Below are 22190 nucleotides of genomic sequence, written 5' to 3' on the forward strand. Positions count from 1 at the left end.
TTTCATAATAGAGGAATGGAAAAACTGACTTCGCATCAACAACCACATAACATGCGCATTTTTGTTTTTATTTCACCATAGCTTTGTCAAAAGACTAACCTTCCAGGGCCGGATCTGGGGGGGGGGGGGGGGGGGGTTCCTGGGGTTCCGGAAACCCCCCCCCCCTGGCCATCCAATGTACCTCTCAGAGAAAAAGAAATGTGGACTTTGGACCCCTGCCTTCAGTTGGAACCCCCCCCCCCCCCTCAAACGAACTTGGTCCGGCCCTGCCTTCAACTATGAAAGGGAATTGGTTAAGTGCAAGATATTAATGAGTTTATTCAGGGTTTAGCCTGGTAAAAAAGGCAATGGGACATTTGTCCCACTCAACCAAATTCCAATGGGACATAGCCGAAGGCAAGAAGCGCCAAAGAGGCATGTAAGCGTTTTGACCAAAGATGCAAAAGGGTGCAATATGGTGCCATCTGAGAATTAGCCGCTATATCGTGTTATCTCTGTATGTGTGTGTGTGTGTGTGTGTGTGTGTGTGTGTGTTTACTGAATCCGATGTAAAGTGTACATTTGGTGGCGCAGTGGTACGTAACCTCAATGCGCCCTTGACGCACTGAAGGGAATTGTGATGGGACATTTTCAGATTTAATGCGCCAATGGCGCAGGGCGCACTAGTAAAAGAAACCCTGAAGTTTATAGACGTGCATGATATAGAGAATTTAGCGATGAGCACGATAAGGAGAATTGAGTAATGAACACAATGAAGAGTATTTAGTGACACATATTGATGTAGAAATGAGCACGGTTCTGAAGATATAGCTAATGAGCATGAGGAAGATTTAGCGATGTTCAAGGCACTGTTTCGTTGTAGTTGTTGTAGTTCTTGTTGTGTTGCGATGTGTGGAGCATGATGGGTGTGTTCTTGTCGTTTCAGTCAAGCGAGAGGACCCACTCACCCTCCTTATCCGCTTCCTAAGCACAATGGGTATTCGTGTGGTCGATCTCTTCCGTGTGTTTGATACCGACAGCAAACTGTACGTGTCTGAGGCTAACTTTATTAGGGGCTTGAAGGTGAGCCACCCCATCTTTTCTTTGTATACTATGTCGTTCGTAAACCATGAATCGTTGAGCACATTTTCATTCTAGCATGATGCTTGATTCCTCTTTGGATTGTAAGGTCTGTTATTCACAGGAATGAAACAACCTGTGGTCCAGTTCAATAAACATGATGTATGGGGGAAAAATGGGCGAGAATTGACTGGTAATATGGCAGTCCTTGTCGCGTAGGCTTATGTCCTATTCACAGTAATCCTCATCAGCTACAGCTGAGACTGGCCTTCAAATGCTGTATTGAGTTAAGGGTTAAACTAACAGTTCGACAAATCCTCCAAAAATCTGAGAAAATCCGGTCTTAAAAAGCAGGGGGTCTTAAAATGGGGGCAAATTAACAGAGGCTATGAATAGAAAATCTGAGAAAACAGGGTCTTAAAAGGGAGGGAATCTTAAATCAGGAAGGGGGTGTGTTCACTGAAATACGAATGCCTGTTGTGCGAATGCCTATCGTGTGCATCATGTGCATGTTCCCAGGCTGCATGTCACTGAGTCACTGGTCAACCACTGGAAGTTAGGCAAAAGTCACGGTTCACAGCCATGCTGTTCAGCTTACGCCCCGCAAATACACGCCACTGCCTCTTACCTGCTGCCATGTCTCATGCCCCATCCACACGTCATCCCTGACTCCACTGGATTACGAAAACACCAGCACAAAGAAAAAAGTACCATTCCTATCTTAAATTTTAAAACAACAACAACAACAACAACAACAACAACAACAACAACAACAACAACAACAACAACAGACCATGTTCGGAAATAACTCTTTCGGGTTTGTATGAGATGTAAAAGAGATAATACTCTTGCTTTTATTAAATCAAACTTTCCCATGTGACATTACAGACCAGTCACTGGCGACGGGTGTGTCTGGAACACGCGGACAAGGAGCACGTGTGGAACGTTTGCCTCGCTAAAAGCAAGAGTAGTCCCTCTTTCACGACACAATATATGTGACCCTCCACCACGAAATGAGTCGCATGTCACCTCGCGCGGTTCTGCGCTAGGCTTAATAAAAGTCCGGGGAGTGTCTGGTAACAGTGTGAGGGTCACCTTAGTCACAGGCTTATAACTCAAACAGTTTTTGCTCTTTTCTAAAACGGGTTTCACCACTGGATAGAGCATAAAAAAAACTCTTTAGAAAAATGTAAAAATATGAAAATCATGCAACGGTGACATGCGACTCATTCCGTGGTGGAGGGTCACATATAATAATAATAATAATAATAATAATAACATTTATATAGCGCTAAATCAAAAACTTTCGTTAAAAAGGCTTGCTCTAAGCGCTTGACATCTAAACTAAAACGTCATTCACACTCTTTACAATGATGTACAAGAACTTCATGTCACACTCTTTCATTCAGTATAGCACCATTCACACAGTTGTTATTCTGTACAAGACAATAAGTTTGTCTAACATTTAGAATGTTCATAAGATGAAAACAAGAGAAAACCAGACTGATTAAAACAACTGCTTAGTGCTAACAAAGCATGAATCTTAATGATAACGTAATACATGTTTAACTGTTAAGACCATAAAAAAACCTATATGCTAAAATAACTTCGAACTTTTAAGAACTTCTTATAAGATACACAGCACATCTAGATAAACACCAGAATGATAAAACAAAAGGCAACTCGTTAAAACTATTAAATGCATCAATGTCTAAAACACGAAAGACTCAAATATAAGATACACAATTCTCTAAAATTGTTTATTAAAACTGAAACCGACTTGCTCAAAGTAAACCATACCCACCCCCTCCCTACCCACCCCCAACCCTCCTCCTACACTAAATACTAATTATTTCTACTCTTAACTTCCCAACTCTACTCTTAACATATAAACCCGACAGAGCTATTTCCGGAGATTGTCTATTGCAAAAGCGTCACACAAACAAACAATTAGAGCTATCACTCAAGTTATCACGCATTTGACATATTTCGTGTTGTCGAACAAACTGTAAAGAAGTCCATTGAAGATCACAAAGGAAAGCTCGTAGGTGCTTATAAAAAGGCCCACATCTAGCTCAACATGCAACTAAAAATGATTTTTGGATGACTTTTCATGGTGAGGTGCTTTATCTTTTTCTGGTTTCACGCAAACCTGTTTGGATTCTTAACCCTTCATCGTATCATTAACTCATAGTTCCTTGCCAGCCCATGGATCTTTTCTGTAGTTTTAAAGTTTTTGATTTGCTTTTACTAAAAATACTAACCATTCTGACTGTCATTGCTTTGTTTATTGTTGCTCAGTAAATGAGACAATTAATGGCATCGTGTGTGTGTACGTGTGTGTGTGTGTGTGTGTGTGTGTGTGTTCGCGGACGTCCGTGCGTGTGTGTATGTGTGTGTGTGTTCGCGGACGTGCATGCGTGCGTTCGTGTGTGTGTGTGTGTGTGGGTGCGTTTGTGCGTGTGTATGCTTGTGTGTGTGTATGCTTGCGTGTGCGTACGTGCGTGCGTGCGTGTGTGTGTGTGTGCGTGTGTGTGTGTGTGTGTGTGTGCGTGTGTGTGTGTGTGTGTGTGCGTGTGTGTGTGTGTGTGTGTGTGTGTGTGTGTGCGTGTGTGTGTGTGTGTGTGCAGAAAGTTCGAGCGCCACTGGAAGACGACGACATGCTGCGAGTGGCGAGACGAATGCGTTCAGACAAGCGTGGGGACATCAGCTACCAGTGAGTCTCTTTCACACTCTCTTCTTTTATTGTCTCCAATAGACGATGTTCGGAAATAACTCTGTTTGGTTTGTATGCGTTGTGAGAGAGTGAATTCCCCGCCCTCTACAACATGTAGTCAAACTTTTCCACGTGATATTAAAGGCCAGTCACTAGCGAGGGGTGTGTCCGAAACACGTCGACAAGGAGCACGTGTTGACAGCTTGCCCTACTAAAAGCAAGAGTATTCACTCTTTCACAAGTCCAACTAAATACAATTCTTATTGGACTGTCCGACAGTCAACTAAATACAATTCTTATTGGACTGTCCGACAGTCAACTAAATACAATTCTTATTGGACTGTCCGACAGTCAACTAAATACAATTCTTATTGGACTGTCCGACAGTCAACTAAATACAATTCTTATTGGACTGTCCGACAGTCAACTAAATACCATTCTTATTGGACTGTCCGACAGTCAACTAAATACAATTCTTATTGGACTGTCCGACAGTCAACTAAATACAATTCTTATTGGACTGTCCGACAGTCAACTAAATACAATTCTTATTGGACTGTCCGACAGTCAACTAAATACAATTCTTATTGGACTGTCCGACAGTCAACTAAATACAATTCTTATTGGACTGTCCGACAGTCAACTAAATACAATTCTTATTGGACTGTCCGACAGTCAACTAAATACAATTCTTATTGGACTGTCCGACAGTCAACTAAATACAATTCTTATTGGACTGTCCGACAGTCAACTAAATACAATTCTTATTGGACTGTCCGACAGTCAACTAAATACAATTCTTATTGGACTGTCCGACAGTCAACTAAATACAATTCTTATTGGACTGTCCGACAGTCAACTAAATACAATTCTTATTGGACTGTCCGACAGTCAACTGCTTTTGAACTAGACGGTTGTAGTCTTCGTTAAAGTCTCAAAAATAGTAGTGACGTTTTGGCCTAGCAGTGCGAGGTAGTCTGACCACAGAAACAAATAGGTTTTTCATACTTTTTTCATCTTAACCACTGCACTGTATTCTCACCAGCAGGGCTGGACCTAGCGTATGAGGGAGAGGGGCTTCCAAAATGGCGCAGGAGTACATGAGCTGGCCAGGCTGTTGAAATTTAGAATTTGGAAGGGGTATTTTGGGTTTCTCCCTGAAACAAAAGGTACAATTGCCAGGTAGGGGGGAGGGTGGGGGGAGAATGGGAGAGGGGGGCTTCCGAAACCCAAGACTCCCCCAGTAAATCAAGCCTTGACCAGTCTAGAGATTTTATACATCTCTTTTAGATGTTTTTAGAATGGTTCAAAAAAGATCTGACTTGCCTGCTTTCAGAGAACTTGCGGCGAATGTTCGAAATCACATCCGTGAGGAGCGGCTGGAGGACCAGCGACTGCAGCGCCTGGAGAACAAGAAGAGACAGCAGCGAAAGCGCATCCTGCAGAGCGACCTCCCCCTCTACGCCCCGCCCTCTTTCTCCTACGACCCCGCCCTCTACAACATGTACGACTCCAACGTCATCAACAGACTGGAGGCCGCGGAGGAGGCCGGTGATTTTTCCGCAGGACCACAAGGCCGGTTAAAGCGCATGGAGTCGGACGTCGTCAGCCGACGCAGCTCAGCCCTGGCAGGATCGCGACGTCGTCGGACGCCTCCCGCCAAGGTTGTCTTGCCCGGCATCGACACGCCCAAGCGGATGAGCACGGCCAGGCGGCGGTTCAGGGGCATCGTGGAGCGGGGCGTGGCCATGGCGCTTGGCAGGAACACCCCCATGACTCTGGTGCGCCACGGGACGAAAGGGATCCCTGGGGCGCCCAGGCCGCTCTACCTCCTCGGCGCCTCACGACCAAAAAGCAAAGACAGAGCTGTTGGCACAAGCGACGCTGGGACACGCTCCGGAACACCCAAAGGCAGGGGACTCAGCGACACCCCGCAGGGAATGATCAGAAAGGGACACGGTCATATTCCGCCAGGAATGATCAACAGTAGCACTATTTTCGACGCTGGTTCAAGCGCAAAGGGAAATCGCTATCGCACTCCGAGCCACACAGAAAAAAGCCCCCCAGTTCTGATTAGCAAAGGACACGCTCATATCCCGCCAGGTATGATCGGCAGCCGAAGTAACACACCAAAAGGAATGATGAACATCCCCGCAGGAGTAAGTGGAAGCCCTCGGGACGGTAGCCGAAGAAACTTTGATTTAGGCATCATCGCAAAGGAGACACTCAAAGAGGCGAGGAACAACCGCGCAGGAGCAGCCGACAGTCCTCAAAAAGGGAACCGCAAAGGGCTTGGAGACATCCCACCAACACAAAAGGGCAGCCGGGTCGATGTTGCACATTCTTTAACAGTGCCAGGTCAACTTCCGAAAGAAAGCGTCAGTGGCGGTTCAAAATCAAAGACCAAAACAGCTAAACAACAAGCTCCTACGTCAAAAAGTCCCATTTCCAAAAAGGCTTCGCACAGTCCAACTAAACTACCTGACATCAACGCCACGAAGAGCTTAGTTGGTGGCTATCCGGAGAAAGAGACGACGTCTGGTGCGGGGAACAAGAACAGACCTGAACGTTCCTTGCTGACCATGCCTCCGGACAAAGGTCAGATTGCTCGTGCCAGGAGGGGGGTAGAGTACACCGATGAAAACCGCCGTTTGTAGCGTAGATTTAAAAAAAAAAAAAGATAATGGTTACATTTTAAGAGAATCTTCTTCTTCCTCGTCGTTTGCTGAGACAGCAACTCCGTGGGCCCTGATAAGTGGTGCAGCACGACGGAGACTCTCCAAAGGTCTGACGAGCTTCTCTCTCATCTGCGTGTCAGCAGGCCAAGAGCCGGTTCCATGGACTTGCGGTTGTCACCTTGACAGTCAGACCATCTCTCTGTCACCCAACGTACTGCGGTTGTTCGAACGCGGTGCTGGGGAAGGCAGCACTTTAATCCGGCAACTCCCCATGCAAAGGTCACAGTTAGCCGACTAAAACCTTTTTCATGAAACCCGATTTCGTCGGAATACTACATTTCATTCGTTCAACTGCAGTTAATCGACTGTATTGCTTGCCCATGAAACCGGCCCCTGGTCTCTGCTCGTAAGTTCCGGTGTGTCGGGGACAGCCCTGCACGAAGTGTTCTAGCTTCATTGGAGATATACTGCAGGACAACGCCGCAGAATCTCCAATGTGGAACTTTGTGAACATGTGATTCTTGAGTCTGCAGTGGCCTGTCCTCACAATGGTCACTTGGTCTTCTCTAGGAAGGAGTTTGCAGGCATTCTTCCTGTTGTAGTGTGCGTTTATATTAATGAAGATCAAACGTTTCAAGGCAAAAGAGATCCCAAACGATTATATAAAGACAATTTGAGGATTGTTTCTTCATAGTTCGTTGAAGCACAAGGACACATGTTTGGACTTACATTTGAAGGAGTCTGAAAAGAGACAGGGTGAGGTCACCGTTCTTTGCGGGGCTGAATCATACCTTATTGATTTTCTTACACATTATTGTTCATCATACCTTATACATTTTATTCTCGTCTGCTTTTCGCTCTTACCGTTCACTGCTAAATAAGCTACAAATTCCATAGTGTGTTCTCAAATTACGAAATGTTTTCTTGAATATATTCGTTGCTGCCGTCCACTTGCCAATTCTATGAACAGTATTAAAACACACAGTATACGAGTCTTGTTTACTTGCAGTTGTTTACATGGGGGGGGGGGGGGGGGGTGGGGGCCGGGGGTGGGGGTGGGGGGTGGGGTAATGGGTGGAAACAAGTGATGACACACCGAAAATACACAGAACAAGCAGTTCAACACTCACATAAAGGATGCACGAAAGGTACGCACACGGTGAAAACATATGTGCTCCTATTACAGAATGTGAACACTGTTCAGAAAAATATTGTGATTGATGCCTTTATTCGTAACTAATAACACACATCTACACAAACTTGTGAATAATGATTTCTAATGCAAGCATTGAAATTGAAATGTATGGTGCATCGTGCATCTAGAAGATTGCACTTCTTGAAGATTTGTCAGTCCTACAAAAACACCCCAAAAACCCACCATCGATTTAAAATGCGTAACGAGCAGTCAGAGGTGGTGACAGCAGGAGTACAAAATGTGCTTTGTGGTCTTCTTACGCATTAATTTTTAAGAAAACCAGAAGATGAGATTTTAGTAGGCTACTTTTAAATAAACAGCTTATCGTTAAATGTCAACGTAAGGGGAGTGAAAGAGGAACTTACACCGGAACAGCGTTAACGTAATTTTTTTTCTTTTTTTTCTTGAGTACTTAACATGAATAACTTGAATAATAATTTAAAAAAACACTGATTGCCACAACTTACCTTTCATTTCTGTTGTTTTTATATTCTGAATTTTGGAACATTATAAATCTATCTGATTTTGAATTTGAGTACTAAACATGTACGGAAGAACTGATAAGGTTTTTTTTCAACAACAGGAAAACTTCCTTACTGAAATGGTTTTTCATGTCAGCTATTAACTTCGGATCGGACATGAACAAAAGTTGTCATTCAAATACCAAAGATTTTGACATCGCCATTGTTTTGCGTCACAACCACGTGACCCTCTTCACTTCGGTACAGAGATAGCGGCTCTCTCAGACCCTCTTTACGGGAAATCAACTCGCCGCCATATTTGCCGTCGCTTGTGATGACGTGCACTTTATGACCCTCTACGTCAGCAATGTATGCGTTCCCTTGATTGTCGCCCTCGATAGAGACCGGCCTCTTGATGTCATGGGTTTGTGTGCTCTGGAAGCTGCGCTTGATGGTTCCCTCGTAGTTCATGCAGACGAGAGTCTCCTTGGCAGAGAAGAGGAGGAAGACATCTCCAGAGGGCGGTAGGGAGATGTCCTTGGGAGGAAACGGGAACCGCACACGGTCCAAGGATATGGTACTTAGCACCTAGGAAAGGACAATTTCTTTTAAAAACTTGTATCAGTTTTTTCGAATATTACAGATCCTTCTTGAAGTTTGAAGAACGAATGCACACTTTCCTACACAGACACGCGCTCGCGCATGCACGCACGCACGCACGCACGCACGCACGCACGCACGCACGCACGCACGCACACACACACACACATACACAAACACACACACTCAGCCCTGCTCTCCCTGCAACAAAAACACAAAAGCTACCCCCATCCCCCTTTCCTCTCCCTAATACAAACTGGCTAACGTACGCTGGTCCAGACTACCAGTCTTGTTTCCAGACTCAGAGGACAATAGGTATGTTCGACCTGGACTGAAAATATGTATAGGTCAACCTTTCTTGGCTACATAAAAATAGTTCTGTCATAAGACATCTTACATACAAAAAGCTTTCTGACGGTCGACCATCCATTGGTAGAACAATGTGTCAGATGGAAAAAAGCGTATTAACGACCGAAGACCGAGGCCTGAGAACAACATTAGACAACGCAATCATCACACACAGGCACATCAATATCAACAAAACAGCAATTTGATCATCCGGCAGATGATATTTTGCTTTCGGCAGCACGCTTATAAGGCAACAACAAAAAAAAGTCTGTTCACGGTTACATAGGCCAAAAAATAGGGTCGGTAGGTCGGGATTTTTTTTTTCTTTCCAAATGCCAAAAAAGAGTCTAGGGTCGCGCGAAAAAATAGGGTCGGTCGGGATACCGTAAACAGACTATTTTTTGTGTGTGGCCTAAACATAGCTTGTTGTGCTCCATTGGATTGCTGATATGTATGCGTCACAGGGCTGAATCTTGGGAGGGTTTTCTTGGTTCCGAAAGTCCACCCCCCCATCCCTTGGGAGAGACCCAAATTACCCCTTTCATATGCTAAATCCCCACAGCATATAGGAAGCAAGGCCCCCAAACCCCCACCTAGTCAGCCCCTGTACCACTGCCTTATTTTGGAAACCCTTCCCTCTCAAATCTGCGGCATTGTTCTTTGCAACATATTTCGGGGCGGGGATGTAGCTCAGTCGGTAGCGCGCTGGATTTGTATCCAGTTGGCCGCTGTCAGCGTGAGTTCGTCCCCACGTTCGGCGAGAGATTTATTTCTCAGAGTCAACTTTGTGTGCAGACTCTCCTCGGTGTCCGAACACCCCCGTGTGTACACGCAAGCACAAGACCAAGTGCGCACGAAAAAGATCCTGTAATCCATGTCAGAGTTCGGTGGGTTATAGAAACACGAAAATACCCAGCATGCTTCCTCCGAAAACGGCGTATGGCTGCCTAAATGGCGGGGTAAAAAACGGTCATACACGTAAAATTCCACTCGTGCAAAAAACACGAGTGTACGTGGGAGTTTCAGCCCACGAACGCAGAAGAAGAAGAAGCAACATAATTATTTCAACAAATCGTTTAATCCAACACGAATTAATACCTCCCCGTTGAAGCCAATCAGATCTATGGACGGTGGCTCAGGGGGACTGGACCCCACAGCCGCCAGGATGCCGTCAGTGGCAGAGGACGCCAAACTGAAGTAGCTCTTGGGCGTCTTGATGCGCCCGGTCACCTGCAGCGTGCCGCCAGCGGTGACGAAGACGAACTCGCGCGCGCGGGGATGCGTGACGACGAGGTCGGTGTCCTGGATGAGCGCCATGCCGTACGGACACTCCCCTGTGTCCACAACTGAGATCAGCTTTCCGCGAGGGCTGAACTTCTTCAGCCTAGAGCGTGAAATATAGAAATTAGACAATGTTAATTGTTATGTACGACGCACTTGTCAGGCTGTGCCCATGTAAGAATCAAAACCGGGGAAATTACTTCAAAAACCTTGAAACACGAAAATTAAAGTACTGAATGTGGGTGGAATAGGAGTTAAAGGTCACAATGTTGTTACATGCAGCCAACAATAGTGCACATTTGTCATGATCGGGGAGAAAAGTATCGCCTTATCACTCCGCATTTGATTGGATTGCACGCAACCATTTAACAAGCAAACAGATACTGTCTCACTTATGATTTGAGTTTGTTTCGGGGAATATACGTGTCGTGGCGGAAAAGTAGAAGCACTTCTTATCGTATTTGTCAGAATGTTTGAGTGAACGCAAAGAGGGAAATGGCAGAAAGAGGGACTTTGCAACTCGTTTATGGCGGAAACATCGATGATAAGAATGGATGCTGGAGATGATTCAATTAAGAGAACGAACTGAACAGACCGAGGAACGATACATGGTAGTACGATACTATCAGACTAATCTTTTCAACTGCCGTTTGGTCTGTCTTAAAGGCAGAGTAAGCCTCCCGTAAACCATCACAGATACGGTCAGGCTTTTAAAGCACAGTACAAACACCATTTCATTTAAACACTCACCAATTGAGAACATCCTAGGTGCCCTCCGTAAAGAGCGAACAATTTTCAAAGAATTTATTTTTGCGTGGTTTATCTTACCCCTGAGCCATCGTGAACCCGTGTGATCCAGTTTTCCCTTTTCACAATGCAGTCGTCATAGTTAGTCATTTGAATGCGACTCGACGTGAGCTTATCTACAATAGCACGGTTTTTTTATGCACGAAACAACGGCTGTGGTTCACAAGAACTCTAGCGATGGCTTTTGACTGTTGAGAGGAACGGCGATTTGCACTGATAAACCGGCCGTCGTCTGCTACGACCCTTGCGTGACCCTGCTTCCGGGCTTTTCTTTTTTTAAACTTTCACAACTTCGAATTGTTCTGATCTTGTCTTGATGAAAAACGAATTCTTTTATGATTAAAGAATGTTTGTGTAACAAGCTGTCAATTTATTATTTAGATTTTAAAAGTTAGGTCTAGCGCAAAAACGAGGCGCCGTTGTTGTTAACGGAACAAGTCTACGAAAATAAATTCTTTGAAAATGTCTCACGCTCGACAGAAAGCAGCCAGGATGTTCCCGTTCGGTGAGCGTTCAAATGGAAGTATGCTTGTACTGTATTTAGACGCTCGGGGAGCTCTGTGATGGTTTACGGGAGGCTTACTGTGCCTTTAAAAAGATCTGAGAATAAAAGTCTTACCAGAAATGGAGTTTGGATTACCTCTTGTTTCGAAAGTGAACATCCATGACGATGATGTCCCCTGACCTAAGGCAGACAACCCCTCTTAGGTCCGTCCGCATGGTGTCGCTGTTGGTACGCCCAGAAAACGATGCGATCATCTTGGCTTTGGGCACCGTCTTGTTGGGCGTGGCTCTGGGTGACTTGCCGAAGGAACTCGCTTTCCTCGGACTCAGTCGAGGTGAACTCAGCGCGAGTTGTTTGCTGGGGTTCTCTCCCTTGACATTTTTGTTGGAGTTGTCGTTCTTGTTTGGTGTGTCCCGCACACGACTGCTGGTTTTGACGACCTTGACCTCGCCCAGAGAGGTAAGACTTTTCAATGTCTCGGAAGCCCTTTTATCCGGGATGAACTTGAGGGTCGTGGTATCGTTGCCTTGTTTTATTGCGGCCGCCTGAAACAAAAAGCAAACTATAAATCTCGATGACAATGAAGATGGACTTGGCCCCCCTTTCACTTACAAGTAGCTCCGTTACTGAGCAGTTTGTCTGTAGAATTAGGCATTTGGAAATACGAGGAAATCCCAGATTCTCAGGCCGTTTCACAGCCTCTTCCGCTACCCAAATGTTATCTGACTGTTCTTCAGTATCTCACGCACGCACTCACAGACGAACACACACACAGGCAGACAGCCAGCCAGTCATACGGACAGACACTCTTCACTGCTGGAATTGTGTACGGAAGAAATAACACCACCAGTTCGACGCTTTTGTTCTACTCTCTAAGATCTGAGAAAGACATGAAAGTAAGCATTCCGCATACGCCACGTGTAATACAGTGAGTGAGAGTTACGCGGAACCAGTCTCCTGGCACCTCAGAGAATAACAATCATTGAAATGATCAATCTGTTTCTCAGATTTTATAATATCGCAAATGCCAAACTAATAGCTCTGTTTTCTCGTGGCTGTAATGCATACGGTATCGCTGGCAACGCTCATTTTATCTCAGTGGCCTTCTAACATAGCAAGGCTTTGTCTCCTGGAGACGGATGTTCGCCTTCAAAACCAAATGCCAAACTGACCTGAGCGTCGACGACCCTGGCCTGCAAGAGGACGTGGTCGAAGTGAGCGAGCAACTCGACGTCGCTGCCATAGGTGAGCAAGACGTCCAGGAAGCGGCCAGTTCTGGTCAACACTTTCTCCATGCCTCTGCTCTGACCCACACGCTGCGCCTGGACCTCGCGTTGCTGGCTGAAAAGGGCAAACATGTCAGAATATGACAAATCTGGGTCAGAAATAACCCACAGGGCATGAATCAAACACACCCCAAAAATCCCCATACATGTACTCGCATGATATCGATATCAAAGATTAGATAGACTGCTTACGTTCTAAACTTCAGAATAAAAGACAAAAATGGTGAGTTCTTGGAATGTTTAATTTATGAGAAAAAAATCATTCACAAGCACTTCGACCCAATGGTCTTTAAAATGGACAAACAACCAAACAAACAACCAAACAAACAACCAAACAAACAAACACTTATGGTACAGATAATAAACTTCACTTCGAAAGCGTTGCTGATGCTCAGTCTCTGGCGAGAATGATGTTCAGAGTCACGTCATGAGGAATGAAGAAGTGAAAAATCATTTTTTTTATAAATAAAAATGCTCCAATCAATCACCATTCTTCTTTATTTTTATTCCTACCTGTATGAGTTTTCCACATCAGCCAAAGCCTTAGTACAACGCAGCTCAATCACTTCCAGCAGGCGTTTCTTCAAAGATTCGATCTCCTCCACTGCAGTGTCACGTGACTTCCTCAGCTGATCCAATTGGTCCTCCAGTCGCTCGGCCACGTGACCTGCTTCACGAGTATGCGTCTCCACGTGCTGTTTGGCGTTCGACAAATCTTTGCGAAACATTGGTGCGACCTGTTTAGATACAGATCAAGATCTTAAAACAAATGCATGTTCCTGAGTGTTGGAAAAAACAAAATTCAAATATTCAAATAACTCAAATGGTGCACGCACGAACAAAGTTAAACACAAACGTACATACCCGTTAAAACTCCCCAGATTATTGCTAGTTCATGTATAATACAAGAAAATTAATATAACAACAGCAACAACTTGAACGCTGTCAAACACTGACATTGGCAGTCCGCTACTCAATGGCGACATATCATTGGAGAGGATCGCGCAAGTCTCACATGCCAACGTCTTGTAGTCCAGTGATGACGATAATATCGGTTTTTAACATCAAATCACCACCCAACCAACACACACCCAGTTAATGAGTTTGCTCAATGCGCTGACCAGCACCGTTGGAGAGTGTCGCACATGTCTCGCGCCTATTACAGCTCAATTTTCCATACTACTATCCATTCGTTGTCCACTGTTACTGTCCACCGAATATACACTCAGCTTATCGGCTTGCTCAATACGGCGACAGGAAGGGTGGGAGAGGGCCATGTGGGTCTCGCAGGCCAGCTTCTGGTAGTTTAGTAATGAAGTCCATCCAAGTTACTCTTCAACGACCACATCATCACTGTCAACATCATCACTGTCAACATCATCACTGTCAACATCATCACTGTCAACATCATCACTGTCAACATCATCACTGTCAACATCATCACTGTCAACATCATCACATCAGATCCCATTCTCACCTTGTCAGCTTGCTCAATACGGCGACATGCAGGGTGAGAGAGGGCCACGCAGGTCTCGCAGGCTAGCTTCTTGCAGTCCACACACACCAGGGTGGTCGTCTTGCCCTTGTGGTCAGCGCAGTTCACCGCCTTCCCCGCTGACCCCACCAGCCTCTCCAGCGGGTCGTTGACCAGCGTGTCCATGCTGACCAGCGGGTGGTCGCGCGAGGCCCGCGAGCGTGTGTGCACGCGGTGACAGTCAGTGCACAGGGCCTCCATGCACGTGCGGCACCAGACAGCAGCTTCGACCAGCACCTGTTCCTGTCTGCAGATGTCGCACGCCTGTTCTGCCTGCCGCACCTCCAGCACTCGGGTCAGCTATCAATGGGGAAGTAGTAGAATTAAAGGAGGACCCGAGATTACAAAGGCTTCGATATTGTTTTTTTCTTGGTTTAAACAAGATGTTATTCAATTTTAACATGATGCAATGATAAAACGGAAAACAATAGGGACACGAACTCAAGCGAACGCTCATAGCCTATTACATGCCCTTGTTTCTCTTGACCCACAGGGTGTATAAATTTACTTAACTTAATAATGGTTTCTGGTAATAACTGTAAAGTGTTATCATCTATACATACTCGTATCACTGCATATTAACGTCTTTACTGAGTGTCTGGGTGGAGAGGCTATAGGTGGCCATCTTGAGTAAGTAACAGATGTTAGTGTCGACGGTACGCATGATAACGAATATGGAGTGCGTCCCGAGACCCGCTCTGTTCAGGTGTAGTGAGTGCGTCCCGGGACCCCTTAATGAATTTCTAGTACGTTTTTTCCCCGGTTTCAAAAGCGAATAGGACACAGGGACGCGCAGTTTGGAGAGCCACGAGTAACCTTATAAACAAACCTGCTGCAGGAAGCTGCCGGTGGGAAAGGTCTCCAGCCACTGGTCAACGGAGAGTCCTTTTGTGGGCGGCCTGGTGTCTTGCGAGCAGAACGGACACGGGAATGACCAGTCCTTGACCGTCTGGCGGACATAGGCGCTGAGACAGTAGCGGCAGAACGTGTGCAGGCAGGGCAGAGTGAGAGGCTCGCGAACCTTCTCCAGACAAAGCGTGCACGTGAAGATGTCGTCTGCTAACTGGCTCAGACTCGCCATGGCTGCTGTTCGTCTCTGAAATGAAAGCGGATTGTCAGAAACAAACAAACCCAGGGAAATAACGGCAACCAGAGAGAAACAAAGAAAGAAACAGTTTTTTTTCATCGAACCATCTCTCTACTCATAATAATCTATACGCCAACCTGCAACGCAGATCACCCCGCACCCCTCCCGCCCGATACACACACTCAAACAGACCACCCCGCACCCCTCCCGCCCGATACACACACTCAAACAGACCACCCCGCACCCCTCCCGCCCGATACACACACTCAAACAGACCACCCCGCACCCCTCCCGCCCGACACACACACTCAAACAGACCACCCCGCAGCCCTCCCGCCCGACACACACACTCAAACAGACCACCCCGCACCCCTCCCGCCCGACACACACACTCAAACAGACCACCCCGCACCCCTCCCGCCCGATACACACACTCAAACAGACCACCCCGCACCCCTCCCGCCCGACACACACACTCAAACAGACCACCCCGCAGCCCTCCCGCCCGACACACACACTCAAACAGACCACCCCGCACCCCTCCCGCCCGACACACACACTCAAACAGACCACCCCGCACCCCTCCCGCCCGATACACACACTCAAACAGACCACCCCGCACCCCTCCCGCCCGACACACACACTCAAACAGACCACCCCGCACCCCTCCCGCCCGACACACACACTCAAACAGACCACCCCGCACCCCTCCCGCCCGATACACACACTCAAACGGACCACCCCGCACCCCTCCCGCCCGACACACACACTCAAACAGACCACCCCGCACCCCTCCCGCCCGACACACACACTCAAACAGACCACCCCGCACCCCTCCCGCCCGATACACACACTCAAACGGACCACCCCGCACCCCTCCCGCCCGACACACACACTCAAACAGACCACCCCGCACCCCTCCCGCCCGACACACACACTCAAACAGACCACCCCGCACCCCTCCCGCCCGATACACACACTCAAACAGACCACCCCGCACCCCTCCCGCCCGACACACACACTCAAACAGACCACCCCGCACCCCTCCCGCCCGATACACACACTCAAACAGACCACCCCGCACCCCTCCCGCCCGACACACACACTCAAACAGACCACCCCGCACCCCTCCCGCCCGATACACACACTCAAACAGACCACCCCGCACCCCTCCCGCCCGATACACACACTCAAACAAACCACCCCGCACCCCTCCCGCCCGACACACACACTCAAACAGACCACCCCGCACCCCTCCCGCCCGATACACACACTCAAACAGACCACCCCGCAGCCCTCCCGCCCGATACACACACTCAAACAGACCACCCCGCAGCCCTCCCGCCCGATACACACACTCAAACAGACCACCCCGCACCCCTCCCGCCCGACACACACACTCAAACAGACCACCCCGCACCCCTCCCGCCCGATACACACACTCAAACAGACCACCCCGCACCCCTCCCGCCCGACACACACACTCAAACAGACCACCCCGCAGCCCTCCCGCCCGATACACACACTCAAACAGACCACCCCGCAGCCCTCCCGCCCGATACACACACTCAAACAGACCACCCCGCACCCCTCCCGCCCGATACACACACTCAAACAGACCACCCCGCACCCCTCCCGCCCGACACACACACTCAAACAGACCACCCCGCACCCCTCCCGCCCGACACACACACTCAAACAGACCACCCCGCACCCCTCCCGCCCGATACACACACTCAAACAGACCACCCCGCAGCCCTCCCGCCCGATACACACACTCAAACAGACCACCCCGCACCCCTCCCGCCCGATACACACACTCAAACAGACCACCCCGCACCCCTCCCGCCCGACACACACACTCAAACAGACCACCCCGCACCCCTCCCGCCCGATACACACACTCAAACAGACCACCCCGCACCCCTCCCGCCCGACACACACACTCAAACAGACCACCCCGCACCCCTCCCGCCCGATACACACACTCAAACAGACCACCCCGCAGCCCTCCCGCCCGACACACACACTCAAACAGACCACCCCGCACCCCTCCCGCCCGATACACACACTCAAACAGACCACCCCGCACCCCTCCCGCCCGACACACACACTCAAACAGACCACCCCGCACCCCTCCCGCCCGATACACACACTCAAACAGACCACCCCGCACGGCCCCTCCCGCCCGATACACACACTTAAACAGACCACCCCGCACCCCTCCCGCCCGATACACACACTCAAACAGACCACCCCGCACCCCTCCCGCCCGACACACACACTCAAACAGACCACCCCGCACCCCTCCCGCCCGATACACACACTCAAACAGACCACCCCGCAGCCCTCCCGCCCGATACACACACTCAAACAGACCACCCCGCAGCCCTCCCGCCCGATACACACACTCAAACAGACCACCCCGCACCTCTCCCGCCCGACTGGCACACACACTCAAACAGACCACCCCGCACCCCTCCCGCCCGATACACACACTCAAACAGACCACCCCGCACCCCTCCCGCCCGATACACACACTCAAACAGACCACCCCGCACCCCTCCCGCCCGATACACACACTCAAACAGACCACCCCGCACCCCTCCCGCCCGATACACACACTCAAACAGACCACCCCGCAGCCCTCCCGCCCGATACACACACTCAAACAGACCACCCCGCACCCCTCCCGCCCGATACACACACTCAAACAGACCACCCCGCACCCCTCCCGCCCGACACACACACTCAAACAGACCACCCCGCAGCCCTCCCGCCCGATACACACATTCAAACAGACCACCCCGCAGCCCTCCCGCCCGATACACACACTCAAACAGACCACCCCGCACCCCTCCCGCCCGATACACACACTCAAACAGACCACCCCGCACCCCTCCCGCCCGATACACACACTCAAACAGACCACCCCGCACCCCTCCCGCCCGATACACACACTCAAACAAACGTACTTGTGTCACCTATAACATGCACAATCAATATCATGGCAAACTATCTCTCCAAATTTGTTTTGTTTACACACACACACACTGACACGCGCGCGAGCACTCACACACACAGACAGACAAACACAAGCAAACAAACACACACACACACACACACACGCGTACGCACTCACACACGCACGTACTTTATCTTCCTCCCCTCTCTCTAGTTCACATTAACATGAACTTGCTATATACATGATATTTCAAATAGTATAGGTATGTGCCTTTTGTTTCAAAGTGACATTTGAAATACTTTTTTTTCGCAATGCAAAACAAAAATGGCTGAACTTACCAGAAATATTAGCAGCAGCTCCAAAAAAATCTAAATCCTTATGTAGTACACTGGACTGTGCCAACGGGAAAACAAAAAATCGATTCCAAAAACCTTCTCAGATATACCCGGAGAGGTTGAAGGTAGTACTCACAAGTCCCACTTCACGTCAGGCGATAAAGTCGAGAGTCTAGCACTCTCGGTTGCTAAGATTCCAGGGCTGAGGTCACAGACTGCGTCAGAATTGAAGACCGGTTTTTTAATTGCAGATTTGTCAATCAAGTTTGGTAAGCGAAACGTTACGGCTGACACCTTCCCTGATAACGTGTCTCGGGCTAAGGTTAGCAGTCCAGCCATAGTAGTGAATAGAAAGAACTTGTTTTGAAACTTCTTATTATAAATCAAATACAGTATTTTGCTGGTGGAGGCTATTTCACCAGAATTGAAAAGGGAGGGGGAAGATTATGCGTGCGAACGTACGAGTGTGTGTATGTATGCGTGTACCGGTGTGTGGGTGTGTATGTGTGTGTGTGTGTGCGTATGTATGTGTGTGTCAGTGTGTGTGTACGTACGTGAGTGGTCCTTTTCATGACTGTAGGCGTTATATTCCCGTATGCGTGTGTTCTGTGCATGTCTGTTACGTGTATTGGGGGAGACGTAACTGCGCAGATTCGTTGTACTGGTATTCTAATATTCTTACTTTTTACATTTAGTCAAGTTTTGACTAAATATTTTAACATAGACAGGGAATCGAGACGAGGGTCGTGGTGTATGTATGTGTATGTATGTGTGTGTGGTTGTGTAGAGCGATTCAGACAAAACTACTGGACCGATCTTCATGAAACTTGACATGAGAGTTCCTGGGTATGATATCCCCACACATTTTTTCATTTGTTCGATAAATGTCTTTGATGATGTCATATCCGGCTTTTTGTGATTGTTGAGACGGAACTGTCACGCCCTCATTTTTATAACCAAATTGATTGAAATCTTGGTCAAGCAATGTTTGACTCAGTCCGGACTTTGGTATTGGATTTCAGCTCAGAAGCTTAAAAAATATTATGGACCACTTTTTGTTTATTGCTGATAACTAGCTTGTTTTCGTGCAAAGAAGTTTCATTTTGTGTTTGGTAGTCCTTCTTTCTTAGGTTAACCGTTAGGCCTAATTAGAGTAAAATAGCTTTGATACACATTCAGCAAAAATTAAATACAGAAAAAAATCACAAAGGGTCCATATTAGGAGCCTGGGCGCCTAATATGGACCAGTGAAGCGGCCTTCACGAATCACTGTAAAAAGCCCCCTATATTTCAAAATAACATGATACAACTTAGTGTACAAGTCAGCCTAATTAAAATATGCTATAGATTTATCTGTTTCGGGTTGATGAGAGCATTATTTGAAGCACACCAGGAAACTAAAGAAGCTTATCAAAAACAGAGTGAAAATAAGTGTTCAAATTATCAACTTCCACGAAAAGAAGACTTTTCGTTGCATTTTTTTTAAATCTCGAGGGGCAACAAGCTTCTTAATGAATTAATGAAAATAGCCTTTAGCTTTTATTTTCTTCGATTTGTTGAAGGTGGTCCATATTAGGGGACTCGCACATACTTTGAGATTTTGCTATTATTTTTTGTTTGCAGTAGAAACTCGGGGTCAACACTGCTAAAATGTAACAAATACGGTTTTAGCTGTCATATATAGCCATTTCTGTTTGATAAAAGCTTTGGCTGTAGACAAAAACGAGTCCGTTTTAGGCGGCAAATTTAGAGTGAACGCTGCCAAAAGTGAAAAAAGCGAAAAAGCCTAACGGTTTTGAGATTTGTGTTTCTGCAACTGTTTTGACATGTGCAAGTTATCCAAAGAGGGTGAATACAGCAAATAAAACTTTTTTGAGCGCTCTAGCGCCATTAGTTGGTGGTGGTCCATATTAGGAGCCGGTCCATATTAGGAGCCCTTCCCCTAATTAGTTTGCTCATTAAAGTTGTCATAAAAACGATTTTTCACTTACAGATTGTATTCCTCGTTTTCTCCTGAGTTAAAAAATATATAGAAATGTTATGTTTACTAGAAAAACGCGCTCAGAATGAAAGAAAATAGGGCGAGTATAATGTTCGCATGCTTCTCGGCGACGAGCGTGACACGTCTCGGTCTTCGGGGAAGTTTAGCCGAGACTATCTGAATGTAGTCTCGGCGATGACTGGTTTATGGTGTTGATCTTTTAGTTTGATGCCTACAGATTGACTAAATGTTTTTATATCGCTTCACGCGACTTATTTCTCTTCTCGTTGATATTCAGTACCTTATTCGTATGTGTCTCTTCGCACACGCGCGCTCACCCCCGCTCGGAGGCACAGAAACAGACACACACAAAAAAGATAGAAAAAAAGCAATAACACAAAACAACACACACACACTGCAGCAGGAGACAGATTTCTTGTTTACAAGAACAGATTTGTTGGTAAACTCTGGCCTAATACATGTAGGCAGAGAGACAGACGAATGAATTGAACGACCTCCAGATAGACAGCTGAAGACAAACATACAAGGTGACCCTTAAAATGCAACCCACAAAATTGCCAATAACTTCCGATTTACTTCATATTTGGTGTATGTTAACTTCAGCTTATGCACGATCAGTCCACAGGCATATTTATAGGTCAAATGGTTTGAATTTTGTGCACTTTCTAAACAATTTTCCAAATTCGGGGATCGAATTAGTATTTTTGTGGGTTGCATTTTTGGGGGGTCACCCTGTAAAAAGCAAGAGCCAGATAAACAGTTGAACGCTTGGTCATCTTGATAAGCAACCAAGTCTTCTCAGTTTCAAAATAAATTAGGTTTATTTTTCTTCTCAATACAGGACTTAGCTCATTATGTCGAACATCCATGGGTATCTACGACGACCAGTGCTAAAAATGAAGCAAATTATCACTGAGGGGTGTATCAACCAATAGATATTTTACCCGTTTCCATCCAAGGGATTGGAGTGACCGGGTGAGGGTAGAAAGAAAGAGAGAGAGAGAGAGAGAGAGAGAGAGAGAGAGAGAGAGAGAGAGAGAGAGAGAGAGAGAGAGAGACAGAGAGAGACAGATAGACAAAGACAGACAGATTGGTTAATTGGTTTTCAACGTCCCTTCAGACTAATTGGCTATGCGGGACCAATTTAATTTTGTTTCCTTTCTTATTAGAGAGAGAGAGAGAGAGAGAGAGAGAGAGAGAGAGAGAGAGAGAGAGAGAGAGAGAGAGAGAGAGAGAGTTTGGTTAATTGGTTTTCAATTATACCCGTTTCCATCCAAGGGATTGGAGTGACCGGGTGAGAGCAGAAAGAGAGAGAGAGAGAGAGAGAGAGA

At 47.1% G+C, this 22190-nt stretch overlaps 2 protein-coding genes across 2 annotated transcripts in view; one reads left to right on the top strand and one right to left on the bottom strand.

Moving 5' to 3' along the window:
* Positions 1-7442, top strand: part of LOC138953343 (uncharacterized) — a 27919-nt gene extending 20477 nt beyond the window's left edge. The window contains exons 12-14 of the mRNA XM_070325142.1: positions 926-1062; positions 3690-3775; positions 5112-7442. Of these exons, the coding sequence (XP_070181243.1) occupies positions 926-1062; positions 3690-3775; positions 5112-6432 (1544 nt within the window). The 3' untranslated portion in view covers positions 6433-7442. The remainder of the gene's footprint in view (positions 1-925; positions 1063-3689; positions 3776-5111) is intronic.
* Positions 7443-7692: 250 nt separating this feature from the next.
* LOC138953344 (E3 ubiquitin-protein ligase TRIM56-like) lies at positions 7693-15551 on the bottom strand. Its single transcript, XM_070325143.1, has 7 exons — positions 15300-15551; positions 14414-14770; positions 13450-13673; positions 12823-12991; positions 11786-12195; positions 10156-10441; positions 7693-8697 (listed from the first exon to the last, which is right to left on the bottom strand). Exons 1-7 carry the CDS (start codon positions 15549-15551, stop codon positions 8305-8307), a joined length of 2091 nt encoding a protein of 696 aa, XP_070181244.1. The 3' UTR covers positions 7693-8304.
* Positions 15552-22190: the final 6639 nt, after the last annotated feature.

This window comes from Littorina saxatilis, linkage group LG17 (genome assembly GCF_037325665.1).
Source record: "Littorina saxatilis isolate snail1 linkage group LG17, US_GU_Lsax_2.0, whole genome shotgun sequence".
Lineage (NCBI taxonomy): Eukaryota > Metazoa > Mollusca > Gastropoda > Littorinimorpha > Littorinidae > Littorina > Littorina saxatilis.

Bases quoted from the DNA above. Each gene is read 5' to 3' on its own strand.
- LOC138953344 (XM_070325143.1), bottom strand. From the start codon at position 15,551: ATGGCGAGTCTGAGCCAGTTAGCAGACGACATCTTCACGTGCACGCTT. The intron at 13,674-14,413 runs GTGAGAATGGGA...GTATCTAAACAG, and splicing joins GTATTGAGCAAGCTGACAAG to GTCGCACCAATGTTTCGCAA. The intron at 8,698-10,155 runs GTATTAATTCGT...GTCCTTTCCTAG, and splicing joins TGATTGGCTTCAACGGGGAG to GTGCTAAGTACCATATCCTT.